Source organism: Tasmannia lanceolata, unplaced genomic scaffold, assembly GCF_043159265.1.
Source record: "Tasmannia lanceolata isolate RefF3 unplaced genomic scaffold, GAP_Taslan_0.1 ptg000026l, whole genome shotgun sequence".
NCBI lineage: Eukaryota > Viridiplantae > Streptophyta > Magnoliopsida > Canellales > Winteraceae > Tasmannia > Tasmannia lanceolata.
The window spans coordinates 9,449,117-9,465,550 of record NW_027518703.1 but is presented as its reverse complement, the minus strand read 5'-3'; the positions used below and the strand labels follow the sequence as shown (position 1 = coordinate 9,465,550).

General features: G+C 39.8%; 1 protein-coding gene across 2 annotated transcripts; it reads left to right on the top strand.

Annotated features, from left to right (window-relative positions):
- The first annotated feature begins 3,101 nt into the window (after positions 1-3,101).
- Positions 3,102-15,439, top strand: LOC143858686 (DEAD-box ATP-dependent RNA helicase 37-like). Of its 2 annotated transcripts, none has more exons than XM_077369395.1 (7): positions 3,102-3,241; positions 3,658-4,468; positions 4,567-4,650; positions 9,123-9,365; positions 10,090-10,257; positions 10,476-10,589; positions 14,453-15,439. In XM_077369395.1, the coding sequence occupies exons 2-7, from the start codon at positions 3,707-3,709 to the stop codon at positions 14,954-14,956; spliced, it is 1,875 nt and encodes a 624-aa protein (XP_077225510.1). In that variant the 5' UTR covers positions 3,102-3,241; positions 3,658-3,706; the 3' UTR covers positions 14,957-15,439. The 2 variants fall into 2 exon arrangements, with proteins under 2 accessions (XP_077225510.1, XP_077225509.1); XM_077369394.1 differs by having other exon boundaries at positions 3,447-4,468.
- Positions 15,440-16,434: the final 995 nt, after the last annotated feature.

Sequence of the window (16,434 nt, the reverse complement as noted above, 5' to 3'; positions counted from 1 at the left end):
AAGAATCATCATACATTGCTTTTGGACTTCAGATAATTCCAAGAGAGTTTAGACGACAGTTAGGATAAGACGAAAGCCGCAATTGACACTCCCCAGTCCGCAATCCTAGTGGGAGGGATTGGCACACGACAGTCATTACTAGGCACGATGGCCGTGTTGTGATAACAATTGGGTGGCTTAGTTATCAACAGCAAACCTAATAGTGGATTACTGAGTCAGACCTAGAATCATTGATCAAGGTGTGTTCAATAGCGAGAGGACTTGAGGTCCGCCAGAGAGTGACCAATGTGGAACTATTGCAATAGCCATTGTCTCTTTTAAAATTTTCCTCGAATTGTTTAGGACCGTTCATTTGTAGCAGCGGGGCAGGTTCAAGTTGGCCCACTGTTCAAAATACTCATTGGTCTATCAATCTTAGCCATTGGACGGATGGACTCTTTATCCTTACATGTCGAACATTTTTGTTTTGGTTGTCCACTTGCAATCCAACAATTGGATGTTAACTAGGATTATCTACGTGGTGAGATATTTGGATGTTGCTTGATTCAAAAGAAGCTCGTCAAACGAATGTGTACCTTAAGGCTCTGTTCACTTGTTTTCCTGGGAAAGGAAAATAAAAGGTTTCCTGGGAATCTGACGTGGCATTAGGAAAAGAAATCCAGGGCAACTGTGTAGGAAAAGGTTACTCGCGCCTGTTCATGTGCGCAGGAACTGTGCAGGAAAAGATTTCCCGAGAAACTGCTTGCCCACCTTTTTTCACTAGTTTTCCCGGAAAAGCAAATCTGACCAAAATAGTGGGATTTGGTTTTGTGAGAAAAGAAACATTTCCACATTAATTTTGGCAATTTCCTCCATTATTTGACATTTTCCACCTACGCTTGTTACTTTCTCAGGAAAGCAAGTGAACACTAGAATTCTGTCTTGTCAAGGCCTTGTCACGGAAAAAAAGGCTGTTTTCCAGGGACTTGCTTTCCCGGGAACGCAAGTGAACAGAGCCTAAGAGAGTAGTACTATAACGGCCCTCCTTAAAAAAATGATATCTGTGCACCTTAAATTTGTTTAACTACTGTTAATATGATAAAAAAATGTGATAGCAAGATGAGAAGGTCCAAGTCTGAACTTGAATGTTGGGAGAAAGGGACAACGATATTTTTGAGAAGTGATGCCCCCCCATCCCCTCTGACAGATTAAAATCCCCCCTTTAATTATTTGTTAAGTTTTAAAGGCAAAGAAAAACATTAAAGTGGGTGAATTTATCCTCAAGCAGTGAAGCATTCTCACAAAACCTGTTAGGGGGGGGGGGGGGGGGGTGGGGGGTGTATCATTTCCATATTGTTTATGATAAAGAAAATGGAGAGCGGTAATTGCATGTCAGTGTTTTTCATGTTAATAGTGACAACTAACATTTATCCACTGTCTTGTTTGGATTGTATAAAAAATATTCCGCATGAATAAATGTGTGAATTTTTTTTCTATTCCATGATTTGAAGGGGAATAATGCAGTTATGGCTTATTTAGAAGAACATCTTCATATATATTGAAGGTCCCTCCGAATAAAACTTGAATTGCTCTAGTTCAAGTTATTTTTTTCTTCACGTGAAATCATACAGGAAAAGTAAAAAATCTAAAACTTCCAAAAAATACCTACAATCCGAACAAGGAAGGGCAGTGTACAAGACATGTTGGTACTCCGTCTTACTATTTTAATCGTTTATTGATGAAATATGATGTTTCATTTCATTGAGTGGCAAAATATTAGTCTACTACTACCAATGCTCCACCATTTTTCTCTTTCCTCCTCAAGGACCTCCAACGCAGTTATTTCTTGGGCAAAGATTCTCCCCCGCCTTTGGTGTTTTGGTAATGCCCATCTCTACTTAGGGCAACAAAGGAGCCCCTACCTGTCCTGTCGAGACTTGATGCGACATAAGTCCGAGTCACTTAAAAAGTTTTAATAACGTCAAGAATAAAGTAGAAAACCAACTTAGTAGGACTAATGCTCCACTCCAATTGAGTTTGGGGACTATTTACGATATAGCAGGATAGTCACCTAGTGGACTCTACCAGCAACGCTTCACCACAATGGCATTGTAGAAAGGAGGAAGCAAACTTTGTTGGACATGGTCCGATCTATGATGAGCTCTGGCAATGCACCATTGTTCATGTGAGGTTACGCCATAGAAACAACGCTTTACGTCATTGGAGCCGAGTTCCAACCAAATCAGTGCATAGGACTCCATATGAGATATGGACGGGCAAGAAACTCACATTGAATCATTCGAGTAAACGGGTTTGTCCATCCCATGTGAAAAGGATACATACTGGTAAGTTGGAAATTAGGCCCAAAACTTTAAGATACGCTATTCTTCGACCCCATAACCACACTCAAGCTCTCATTCTCCATAGACCATACTGCTTAAAGTGCTCACATAATATTCGGTGCTATTATCTTACTTGAGCCGAAATGTCCCCGCCCCCTCTAATGAAGTTCTTCTACAACAGTGGCCCAGGGCTAAGAATGGATTTTGGTATCTAAAGTTGCCTAGATTGTCAAATGGCAACTCGATTTCTTCACTAGGAAGGGAAGTGATATATTCACCCCCATTTTCTTCACCCCAGTAAATCCGCGGCTACTCTTTGGTCGGGGAAAGAAAAAGAGCAAAGATATCATCTCAATAATTGGAAAAGGTAAAGATGTCATTTCACAACCAATCTCAATCACTAACCGGCCAATCGGCCATACTCTCACATTTTGTGGTCCCCATTTCACTAGGTAAACTCGTGGCACCATCCTAACCGTACAAACATTGTCGTCACGCAAACAAACGATAGAAGCACGTCACAGAATTTGCGGGGGTCCGGCATTTGACTTAAAGTAGGACTCAAATAGTCCAGTTTGAGTAGGCTTGAAGTTTCCTCATTTTCTTTTTCTGAATGACCATCACTGTCCTAATAAAAAGCCTCGATGAGAGGCTACCTAATGGGGGTATTTGTGTCATTTCCGATGCAATTTTTTTTTTGACGTCTTACCGTGTAAGTAGGCAAGTAGATCGCTTTTATGACGTCAGCCCCAGCTTGTAAATGAAAAGAAGAGAGAAAAAGAGAGGAATTTGCATTGCAAGGTATATATTCTTCTTCACTGTGTCCGTTCTAATCAGAGAGATTTTTCTGCGATTAGGGTTTCTTGAATTCCCAAAAGACGTTTCGCTTGCAACGATTCTAGGGTTTCTGCTTCTAACAGGTTCTTCTTCTTCTTCTTCTTCTTCTTCATTCTCTCGTTCTATATCGCCATTACAGATTTTGGAGAAAAGCTGCTTTTGATTTCCTATCTCTACAGATTTTTTTTTTCTTTTGTTCTGAAAATTCGTTTCTGTCATTGAAATATCGTTTTCTTTTTTGGACAATTTGCTGATTTATGTTCTGAGATCGATTTTTTTTTTTTTTAGTGGTTATTTAGGGATTTCATTCGAGGGTGATAGAGAGAAAGGTCTGCTCAGAGAACGATTAATTGATTTTATCCCTTATTTGCCCTTTGATACTTGATAAGATTATAGATTCTATATGGGAGTTGGTTATTGTTCTTGAGGTTTAGATTTCGTTTTTGGAAAGGGATTGTTTTGACTGTTTGGGTTTTTGTGCATCGGGTGTACGGATTAGGGTTTCTGGGTAACTGCAACAGGGAAAGATTGTATAGTTTCTGTCAATTATGCGAACATCATGGGCGGATTCTGTTGCGAATTCGGCAGCTGAGAACGTAGCTGCTGGTTCGTCTGCTAACAATGGGGTTTCAGTAAGTGGGTCTAGACCCACTCGATCATCTTATGTTCCACCACATCTTAGGAACCGACCTCCTTCTTCTGAGCCTCCTGTCCCAACCTCAACCAACGTTTCATCTGGTAACGATCGATCTGGGTATGGTGCCCCTTCGGGCGGGACCCAATGGGGCGGTCCTAGTCGCGATTCGGGACGCCCATTTGGCAGTGGCGGACGCATTGGTGGTGGGGGTGGTTGGAACAACAGGAGTGGGGGATGGGACCGTGGGAAGGAGCGAGAGGTGAACCCTTTTGAGAACGAGGATGCCGCCGCCGAGCAGGCGTTTAGTGAGCAGGAGAATAGTGTTATCAACTTTGATGCTTATGAGGACATTCCCGTTGAGACCAGTGGGGATAATGTGCCGCCAGCTGTGAATACTTTTGCGGAGATTGACTTGGGAGATGCACTCAATCAGAATATACAGAGATGCAAGTATGTGAAGCCTACTCCTGTTCAGCGTCATGCTATTCCAATTTCCCTTGCTGGGCGGGACTTGATGGCATGTGCACAGACTGGGTCAGGAAAGACTGCCGCCTTTTGTTTTCCAATTATCAGTGGAATTATGAATGGTCAATTTGCTCAGAGACCACGGGGAGCACGGACAGTGTATCCCCTTGCTCTTATTCTCTCTCCTACCAGGGAGCTCTCATGCCAGGTAATTTTCATTTTTGAAACTTCTGCTTACACGCATTTTTGGGGTGATTTTGGTTTGAGCTAGTTACAGTTGTCAATTTTTCTTTCTTTTCTTCATAGATACACGAGGAAGCTAGAAAATTTTCCTATCAGACTGGTGTCAAGGTGGTTGTTGCATATGGAGGAGCACCGATAAATCATCAGGTTTCACTAGTTTCTTTATCTTTCAGTTTTTTTTGTTTGACATGGTCGTTACTGCATCCTCCTTTGACATTTCTAACTCAACTGATGCTTTCAATTTTGAGCATCTTGTTGGTTATGCATATTTTGATATATTTGTTTTGCGCTACATTTGGATGGATGAAAAAAAAACCAAGATCTTCTATTTATTTCAAGAACTGGGAACTATCTGAATGCTAATTCGTACGGAAACTTTCCTAGTCTACTGTATGCCCTTTATATCACATACTGGTAAAATTAGGAAGTACGTAGAAGGTAGTTAAGTTGCATCCTTGATGGTTTTGTTGATGAAATGATAATTGCGACACATTTTCTTGTTCTCGTCATACTGCTAGGGGCGGCGATACTTTTTTTTACAGTTGTGTTAGTTTCTCTGCAGAAATGATCGGTATTGGGGTTCTCGAAACCTTCTTAAACAAGAGGAATTCAGTTCTACATTGTGTTTTTGTCTCGTATTGGGTGCTTGCTTTCATAACTTTTTTCATTTCTCATATCTGGTGCTCACATAATTTTTTTATTGAATATTTAGTACAGATGTGCATGGTAGATTTACGTTTCTTTCATCTGCTTATTTTATTTCTAATATATTGTGGCCATGTATAATCTTTCTTGAAGAGGTTACTATGCACACGGGGGTTTTCATATTGCATTTATATTTGCTCTTTTTGCTTTCCTGGGGGGTGTGAAAGAAGATTATCAGCACTACAGGCTACTCATAATGAACTTTTTTAGGTTACATTTTTATGGGTTCCGTATGTAATAATGCTCAGTGGAGGTTCTGGATCTGATGGTTTGGCCTACGCTTCGCTGTGATGCTTGCGATTATCTTAGGAAAAAAAAATTCCAGCTGGTGGTGTTTCATGTCAGTTGTTTAAGGATCTCTCTCTCTTTCTCTCTCTGTCTGTCTTTCTTTCCGTTGCTTATTACATGTTATAATTTCCGGAAAAATTTGATATAGCCATCATATTTTCTGCTAATAGGTGGTTATTCGTAGTGATAAACCAAATAACCATTGAAAAGAGTAGTTTTAACCCAGATAACCATTTACAAGTCAATGTGATGTTGCAGTTGGAGATAAGAGTTTCTGTGGGTGGATCTATATGTGACTTTGGGCTAGTTTGTGTGTTCAATTTAATTGAGATTGGGTGCAATTTGTGTGTAAACTTGCAATCTAATTATTTTAAGTGCAAAGAATTTTTTTAGCTCTAGGTGAAGTCTATGACTTCCAAATGTTGGGGGGATCACAGAACAGACACTAGAATTGAATTTTTCATAGCCATCTTTTTCTGGGCTCTAAATGAATTCATCATCAAGCTCATCGCAGGGAAGTAATGACTGCTAATCCTTGCTGAAAGGTCTGAAAACTCATAAACAACTCTTTAAGAGAATCTCCTACTGTTAAATAAAAAGTGATGACTCTACTTCTGCCAGATACATCCACATAATCTGCAACGAAGGCTTTAGGGTTAACAAACCTACTGTTTGTACAGATATGGGAAATAATTAGCTAGAGGTTATCCCCACCACATATCCCAGCAAAAAAAAGTATTTTTCCCATTACCAACACCCGGGGAGATAACCATATAAAAAAAATAAATCTGCGGAGATAAGATGGGCAAATGGTTGGAAACCAACTTCCGCTTCCTCCGTAAGTGGGATTTGAACTCAACCCACTCCTGAAGCTTATGGCTCATATCAGGATAACCCTAAACGTATCTCCTTATTGTTCGTAAGGATTCTCCACCATCATTTGTCCATTAAAGAAGATTCGGGGCACCACTTATAGTTGAATCACCATTTCACAGGATATTGAGAAAAATTTGCACCATTAAAAAAAAAAATTGAGAAAAATTTGCTTAATACCACTCGCCACCAGGGAAGGGATCTTATACATATAGAGATAGTAAGTGAGGATATTAGATAGAGCCACTTCTAGCATAGTGATTCTCTCCTCTCCCCTTGGGCAATTGCTTATTTGTGTCTTGACTCGTCCCTCATGCATAGGTCACCTATTCATCCCCCATCTTTTTTTTCTATTTTTGCTATTGGTATGGATTGTTTTGTATCAAAATGTTCGCTACAATCAGTTCCTCAAATATATGTTTCTCCATTGAGTTTTGTTTAAAAGATTGGACAAGGGAACTTACATATCTGCACATTGATTTTTGAGTTGGATTTGAGTTCATGAATGTTGCAAGGGTCTTCTTCCCCAATTGTTAATCAGTACGATTTACCCCCAGTATGCTTCAGATATATGAGACTTCTTCTAGCTGCTAATGTGTACCATTCGGCTCTAAGCCTATTCAAAACACATTGGACCTTTTTATTTAACTCTACTTGGAGAAATTAGTCGCTCACATATTGTTGTAATTTATCCATCTTGCATGTTTTGTAGCTCTATTACTTGTTTTCCTTTTCCCCATTACAACACCGAAGAGATATTCAGCTTGTTTTTATTAGATAAGAAAAAAACAATAGATTTTCAAGCTATGATTTTGGCTATCTTGAGGCTATCTATTTCATCCACCTCAACTTCTTTTTTTTTCCTTCCATTGGTTTGACCTTGTTCGACCTACATCTAGATTGGGATGCCTAATGTTTGGACGTTTGGTTGCACTTCTATTTGCGATGTCGAGGCCTTGTACATTATAATTTTGTCTGATTATGGATTGCTTAGATAGCAAGGCTTTTTTTTACCAGTTTTTTTTCTAGATGTTTTAGATTCTACAATAGCAAAAAGATAGAGGTGATTGAGCTTTCTTTAGAACATACTTACCTTGTTCTTACCCTCTCAAGGCAAAGGTGGGTAGCTCCATACATTGTTTCTGTTCTTAGCCCTCTGTTGGAAATGTTTTGGATTTCTTGTTGGACTTGTCAAAATAATGTGGGTTACCCCCATACGTTGTTTGTCAATTAAATGGATGTTTGTCCCTTTGCCATTAAGGGGTCTGTGCCATGGTGGTGCCCCTTTGTGTTCCTACCTGATTTTTAATCCACTGTTTAAACACTCCTCGAGCCAATCGTTAACATGTCTGAGACTCTGAGTTGAGTCCTTTTTACCCTTGGCGAGTTCTCATTGACTCGCCTGAGTAGACTCCCTTCTACCTTTGCTGATGTCTCGTCTAAATCCAAGTTTTGAAACATTATTTGAAAGGAAAAGATAAAACAAGGAGTCATAATGAATATTTTCATGATCAATGATGGAACAATCTGTCTTATAATGAGTATTTACATGTATTTTCATGATCAATGATGGAACAATCTGTCCATTGTGTATTGTGCTTTTGTTATCTCAAGCGTTTTGTATCTCAAAATTGTAAATGGAAAGGGAACAGAGCAAGCTTTTTTATAGGAGTCATAACGTGTATTTAAGTGATCGGTTGATTGAACAAGGGGTCTATTATCTCTTGAGCTTTCGGTATCTCAAGTGGTTCGGTATCTCCTGGGCGGACTCAGTTATGAAGTCTGTTATGGGATGGTCAAAAGGTCTGTTTGCTGATAGTTTCATATGCCATTCTATGGGGTGTAAAGAAATAAATGGATTTTAATGGTACTTGTAAGTTGTACGACAATTGGATTTTTGTCTTTGGATTTCAAGCTATCGGCTATTCAAGCTCTACTGGATGATATTGATATTCCTATTTGTATGCCAATAAGTATGATGTGTGATAATCATGCAGCCATTTATATTGCTAACAATCCAGTAATCCAGTATTTCATGAGAGAACGAAACACATTGAAGTTGACTGTCACTTTATTGGGAAGTTGGTTATGACCAAGAAGATTGTTATGCCTCATGTGAAATCAGATCATGTGGATGTAGGTCTTTTTCAATCTACATATAAAGCTGGGCATGATCAATATGTATGCTCCAGCTTGAGGGGGAGTGTTGAGAGCATGCGGTTAAGGGGATAAAATATCTGTCTTTCTCCTCTCCCTCTCTAACGCACGTATTCTCTCCCTCTCTAATTCAACATCTTCAGTATGCATCCACATAAATATGAAACAGAGAAGTGTATGTGCAGCTCTCACAAATCAGTTATAAGTTGTAACAATCATGAAACAGAGAAGTGTATGTGCAGCTATCACAATGCAGTTATAAGTTATAACCATCATCACATGTACGTAACATGTCATCGTGAACATCCACATAAAAGAAAAAAATGCAAGGCTGTACCAATATTGAAGAAATTGTAATCCAATTTGGTTTGTATTATTACTGCACATGCATCCAAAAGCGTACTGAATAAATAAACTGATTCTATTTGGTCTATTGCTCATTAGACATCATTAATGCCTTGTTATACAATTATTCCAAGCATAGTTTTCCTGCTGGAAGCCTGATTTACTGTATTACGTTCATGAGTCGTAATTTAAATGATTCTTTGCTTGATCTGCATTTTGGAGTGATTGAGTTACATTTCATTTTTTGGTAGCTTCGGGAATTAGAGAGGGGTGTTGATATCCTTGTGGCGACTCCTGGACGTTTGGTAGATTTGTTGGAAAGGGCTAGAGTTTCATTACAGATGATTAGGTATTTGGCACTGGATGAGGCTGATCGAATGCTGGATATGGGTTTTGAGCCACAAATTCGAAAGATTGTTGAACAAATGGACATGCCACAACGAGGTATGCGCCAAACCTTGCTGTTCAGCGCCACCTTTCCAAAGGAGATACAGGTTAGTTCATTATTTATCAATACAGCACATACATGCTTCTTTAATAGAGCCTAATATATAGTTATGCTGTATCCCACTATGAGATGTTAAATCCATCACCCTGTCTTCGTGCACTTCTCTCTCACCTTTTCTGGTTCGACAGTTACTATATATTTCTTGTGCAGGCATTTTCTTTTTATTTAATGATAATTTGTTTCCTTGTTATGATTTGTGACTTATTGTATGTGGGCTGGATCCCACTATGAGATGTTATAAAATCGAGCACCCCATCTTTCTTCACGCACTTCTCTCTCACGTTTTCTGGTTTGACAGTTACTGCATACTTCTCGTGCAGGCTTTTTCTTTTTATTTGTTGATAATTTGTCACCTTGTTATGATTTGTGACTTATTGTCCTCCTGTATTTGTAGGAAACTAGGATGTCTTTATCCATGTTGAGGTGCTGGTAATATGCCAACATGTATTCACTATTTATTTATTCAGTGTACTTGGTGATTAGGAGACTCTTCACAAGTCAGCTTTATCTGCCTTTTAGATGGTGTTACGTTCTTGTATTTTTCAGTGTCAATAGTCTATCTGTCTTGAAGATGGCGTTGCATTATTGTACTTGTCAGTGTTAACAGTATATTGCTTGTGAATTTTGTTCAAGTCATTATTAGTGGTATTCTTTCTGCAAAAGCTGCTATTCTGACATAATTCACAACATGTGGCTGATTGTGTATGCAGAGACTGGCCTCTGATTTTCTTTCAAATTACATTTTTCTTGCTGTTGGAAGGGTCGGTTCAAGTACTGATTTGATTGTTCAAAGAGTTGAATACGTTCATGACTCTGACAAGAGAAGTCACCTCATGGACCTTCTTCATGCCCAACGAGCAAATGGAACTCATGGCAAGGTAATACCGAGGCAAAAAAATGCATGCTATTTTATCTTTTGGTCGGCGTGACTCTTATTTACATAGAGGAAGCTTATTGATGGGTTTATTATCTGCATAAACGATTTTTGTGATCTATAACATTTAGTGACAAAACACCCTTTTTTTTATATTTCTGTTTTTAATTTCTTGGTTATTTATTTGTGTAGTAACCATTGCTGCTCTTGTCGACTTTGCAGCAAGCCCTGACTTTGGTCTTTGTGGAGACAAAGAAAGGGGCCGACTCATTGGAACACTGGTTGTGTTTAAATGGTTTTCCTGCAACTACTATTCATGGCGACAGAACACAGCAGGTGAGTTGAATGTGCTTTTGGAATGTCTGTCGTATTTTGATTCTGCTTTCTGCTTTGGTTTTTGTATTGCTATTGTATTTGACAGAACTGTTTTGCTGCTGCTGGTGTTTCTTTTCTCTTCTTGAATGAATTTCTTTGGTTGCAGGAATTTTTTGTTCCTCTCCCATGGTGCCTTTTCTATGTTTCTTTGTTCTGTATATTCTACAAGGATGGCAGGTTCTTATATATATATATATATATATATATATATATATATATATATATATATATATGTTGAATGGTAGTTTGCTTCCATACTTATTACCAATTATCATTTTGGGTTCTTTAAATTGCATTTGAATAGGAAAGTTGTTGCCATGATTGGGAGGATTTTGACACCAAAGGAGAAAATGATGCAGTCAACTAGATTTGTTTAACCTATCAATGCTATTATTAGAAGATTGACATGTCGTCACTTGACCTTGCATAAATGGTCAGGGGAGTGTTGTCAGAGGCCGATAGATGCCGAGACTTTACATTAAGGGATTAATGATTGCCCTACTAGGAGGGAGAAATAGAAAAAATAGTAAGCATTTCTGGCCTACCTGCTATGAAGCTCAAAGGACAAACATCCATATGGTTCAATCTCAATGCCAAAGTGGACTGTCTAGTATTAGCACATATACGTTCTTCCTTTGTATTTTCTCCGTCTTTTCCCTTCTTTGTTCTCTCAAAGAGGGATGGAAGATGTCTAGAAGGATGGTCTAAGATTGGTGATAGTGGAGGAAGAGTTAGGATTTTTGAGGGAGTTGGGGTGGCTATGACCTTCAGGAGATGAAGTTCTCCAAGGTTAAAACCCTTTGCGAGAAGCTAATGGTCTTTATTTATAGATGCTGGAGGGTGATTTCGTGTAATTGGGTAAATTTACCTTGTGTAACTACATAGATTGCCACTGATTTCTTAAATAGCGGTTTAGATTTAATGTTATTGTGGTCAACTATCCCAAGGTAAGGCCAGCCTTAGCTAAATAGGATAGAGGATTTATGGAGTTTTTATATGGTCTGTGTGCGTTGCTGCCCGTAATCTGAGCGCTACCCTTCATATTTGATCCAACGACAGCCGGCTTTTTTCAAAGGCTGTCGTTGGATCAAATATCAAGGGCGGCACCTATGTCGTGCCCCCATTACGCGCAGCAACGCACGAACACCATTAATTTCAGAGATTTATGTGTGACTAGGTTAGATGATTGGGATTTTGTGTGCAAATTGGTAAAGTGGGTACTTGTAGGGCTTCCTTAGATCATAATGATGGCATTCACCATGTGATTTGGGAAAGGCGACCTTCTCAATTTTAGGAATTTGAGAGGCTGTATTTGGTCATTTATGCCCTGGGGGTTTATCTTAATGAATTGGTTGTACTCAAGGATATTTTGCCTGGTGTCAAGTACCTAGGGCTTCTAATTTCTAAAGGTTTAATGGAGCCTAAGGGACACAAGTATAATTTCTCTTTAAGGTCTTACTGATGGGCTTAAGCACAGTTAAGACCATAGTTGCCGGAAACTCCTTGGGCGGGTGGGAAACCCGTTTCCTCTAAAATGTGTTTCTCGTGGTTGGGAAACTCGTTTCCCTTAAAATGAGGGAAACACATTTCGGAAACGTTTCCAAAATATGATACAGAATTGGAGAAATATTTCTGAAACACATGGGAAACATATGGAAAACTTATGTAAATAATGTGTAAGCACGTGATAAACGTATGCAACATTCGTAGAAAACGCATATGAAACGTGTAGGAAACATGTGTGGAACTTACGAAAATCATTTTGGAAAAAACACATCATTTCCTAAGACGTTTTTCGTACCATTTTCTATTGTTTCACGTTTCTCGTTTCCCCTATTTTTTTTTCATGTGTTTCCCGTTTCCGTTTCCCACCCTGGTAACTATGGTTAAGACCAATGTGTCTTAAGTTGTTTGCTGGATTGGGTTTTGAGTTTGCATTGAAGACATGTGGAGATAATTAGTAAAGGGAAATGATATGTTCGCTCCTTTTTTACTTGGGACAGCCCCTCTACTGTAAAAGAGTAGTCATAAATACACTGGAAGGGGTTGTCCCAACTCTCAAGTAAAAAAAGGGGCAGATGTATCACTTTCCTTTATAAATGTGATCAATTTAGCATATTTGATGCGAGTGCAATGGGTGGCTGGACCTTTGTGATTTGGAGCTTGAATTTGGGTGATCCAAGTTTTTTTGGAATCTCGGTTTATGAGAACTTATGGATTGGGTTGGAGAACATATTCTCAAATCGGTCGGGAACTCTGCCTAGTTAAAAGGGAATGAACTCAATGACGATTTACTCAGGGTTATTTTTAAACAATGGAATTTGGTGGTGGTGCATAGACTGACGTCCTGTGGTTGGGTCTAATATGGGTATGCTTAGAGATTATTTTGTATGGGTTCTAGAATATCTGGGATCATTTTCTTAGGGTTCTGGACTTGTCAGAAAGGGTTTTCTCGACAAATTGCTACTGTTTAATTCACAAGGGAAAAGGGCAGCCTGACATCTTAAGTGGCAAAGGGTCCCTCCAGTAAATGATGCCTACCATAGTTTACTAGGGATAGCCTTTTGCAAAATGGGATCTCTATACTGGCAAACGGAAATGAGGATTATTTTGCTAGATTAGAAATTGGTCAAGAAGATGATGTTTGGTGTGCAAAGTCATTTGGACGGGAAAATCTTAGCATTCAAGAGTTGGTGTTGGTGATTCATTAGCATCTCTTTTTGCTTTGTAGCATGGCCACTCCTACTTTTTCAAAATTTTTCTTGAGCCAGTCTACAATTAACGATGACTTCGGCTTTATTATTTTCACACTCATATTTTGCTACCTGCTTGAAACTTATTATTTATGTTTGTGTGGTACGCTGGTCATATGTGCTTCCATACTTCCTATTTTGACATGACGAATTGGGGCTGTGTGATACTTTTGAGTTTGTGGGATACTTTTTTTAAAAAATAGAAATGATCTTTACCATTTAAAAAAAAAGAGAAAAAAGAAAAAGAAATGGAGGATCTTTCTTAGGGTTAGCGTGGTCTTATTTTTTTTTCTTTTTATGAAAGGCGATGAGTGTTAATTACACAATGCGATGGGGAGGATGATAGATTCTGAGAGGGTTGGCAAAGGTTTTTGGGATTTTTTTAGGTTGCCTCCCATTTCTAGGAGCCAAACATGGTACTTTTTTATGAGGATTGCATCTGTGGCCCGTGGCATGGGGAATGACATGGAGCAAGGCTTGTGGTTGTGTGAAACTCAGTTGTGGTTTTGATACATACCATCCACCAGGGAGCTCTTTGTACTTTTTATAACAATGGAAGGGTTCTAGATTGGGTTTGCTCTTTGTACTTTTTATAACAATGGAAGGGTTCTAGATTGGGTTAGCTCGACTGTGGTCCTGATTGCAACGAAAGGTGTTTTCTTCAGCTTGTCTGGCATTAGTACTTTGCAAATGAGCTTGGTCCTTGTTTCTGATAGTGGAGTGTGGCTTATGGCAATTAATGTGTTGGCTATTTGTGGCGTACTGCTTGGCTTAGTACGAAAGTTTCATTCTAGTTGGCCTGTGTTGGTCCTCTAAGTGTTCCTTCTCTCTATCTATCCTTTGTGCTGGTTTAGTGGTCCTTCTCTTAGCCCTATTTCTTTAATCTTGTACCAGATTTGTGAAAACACACTTGATAAATATTTTTTATCATTAGATCGTATCATCATATATGCACATACGTACATGCATGCACACATGCGCATATCCAAAAGCATGCGTGAATATGTTACTTGCCATCTTTAAGTTACACGCCACCTTGACATACTGTGAAAACTGGCCTTTTGTCAACAGGAAAGGGAGTACGCATTGAGATCCTTCAAGAGTGGCACAACTCCAATCTTAGTGGCAACGGACGTGGCAGCACGTGGGCTTGACATCCCTCACGTTGCACATGTTGTAAATTTCGACCTCCCCAACGACATTGATGATTACGTCCACCGGATAGGGCGAACAGGGCGTGCAGGTAACACAGGCTTGGCGACAGCCTTCTTCAATGAGAACAACTCCTCGTTGGCTAGGGCATTGGCAGAGCTGATGCAGGAATCAAACCAGGAGGTACCCGCTTGGCTCTCCCGTTATGCAGCACGTTCTTCATATGGTGGGGGAAGGAATCGTCGTACTGGTGGTGGGGGTCGCTTTGGTGGCCGTGACTTCCGAAGGGATGCTCCCTTCAATAGAGGAGGAGGGGGTGGTGCTGACTACTATGGCGGAGGCAACAACAGTGGTGGATATGCGGCTTCCTCCGGCTATGGGGGTGGTGGGTATGGTCCTGGTGTTACCAGTGCATGGGACTAAGATCCCTCCTTTTACAGTTCGTGTTTTCTTTAAGATATGATTTTGATAGGAATACACACTTTTTTTTCTTTTCATCTTTAGGTCATATGGGGTATTCCATCCCTATTTAGCTTTTTAAGTTTCGTTTGGTTCTCCCACTGTTGGAAGGGGCTTGGGATTTTTGGGGTGCTGTAGAGGTTGCTACCACCACCACCACCAAAGGTTAGTGGGGTGGTGTGTGTGTAATCAAGGGTTAGGTGAACTAACAGAATAGAGGGTCCCTTTTTTTCTTTTCTTTGTTGTTTTGGCTGGGGGTTGTAGAATATGTTGGTGAGAGAGAGGGAGGGTTTTGTTATGCCGTTTGTTTCATCTCAAGACATATTCTTTTCGACCTGATTGTGTATTGTGGGGAGAGTCATTTTGAGGCTGTGGGTCTTTTCCTTTTCTTTATTTTGCTGTAAAATTCTGGTCGGTGACAGAAATAAATGCTGAGGAATTTGGAGAGTAGGATTTTCTTAGCTTGTATTAGAATGAAACTGTGCCTTGTGAATTTGATGATCCTTATAAGTAGTCAAGATCAGTTTTAACTGCGATACAATGAATAGCACTTATGGAGGTGGGAATCTTCGACCAATCTAGGCTATTCATATAAGTAAAGTAGTCCTACTTTTGATCCTAATAGCCCTCAGAACAATCTGATCATATGAACCAAAGGAATACTTGTCAAGGGTGCCGCTTGGGCCGGGGTTGGGATCGAATCCAGGTCTACCCTACCCAATTTGAGGAAGCATTCCCTCAATCCTAACACAACCCGACCTGAGCCTCGGGTTGAGGATGGTCAGCCCTAACTTAACCTGCCTCTAAAATCTCTCAACCCAACCTGACCCGGCTCACTCTTTTTCCAAATCGGGTCAAGTTGAGTAGGTTTGGGTTTGGGTTAGCCTAGGGCAAAAACAAAAAATAATACAAAAAAGAAAAGGGAAGTGATATATCCGCCCCATTTGATTACCAGGGACACCCGGAGCAGACTATCAATGACTAAATTGGATGTACTTGATGTCAGAAGAATTCAATGGGCCTGATTTCCATGTACACTGGCGCTGGGTGTCCCTAGTAATCGAAAGGGGCGGATATCACTTCCCAAAAGAAAAAAACATGACCCTAATGAAAATAAGGATAAAATACCATAAACCGAAATTAAATCGGGTTGGTTCCTTACCCAACCCAACCCAACCCAACCGGAGGTGAATGAGCCCGGCCCAAGTTGCATCCCAAAAAATCGTTTCGATAGCATGATCCTAGCCATTCCATCTATAGAGGAGCTGCATATTATGGAGATCGGAAGGCTGGGTCATCCTATGGAAAAGATATTTAGGGCTCAACCTATATGGAGATCGGAAGGCTGGGTCATCCTATGGAAATGATTTTTAGGGCTCAACCTATTTACGTCTGGCCCATCAAATGGACGGTTTGGATCTTCCTATCGTGTAATTTTTCAA

Coding starts and splice junctions, on each gene's coding strand:
- LOC143858686 (XM_077369395.1), top strand. CDS start 3,707: ATGCGAACATCATGGGCGGATTCTGTTGCGAATTCGGCAGCTGAGAAC. Junction 4,651..9,122: donor GAGCACCGATAAATCATCAG/GTTTCACTAGTT, acceptor ATTTTTTGGTAG/CTTCGGGAATTAGAGAGGGG. Junction 9,366..10,089: donor CCTTTCCAAAGGAGATACAG/GTTAGTTCATTA, acceptor TTGTGTATGCAG/AGACTGGCCTCTGATTTTCT.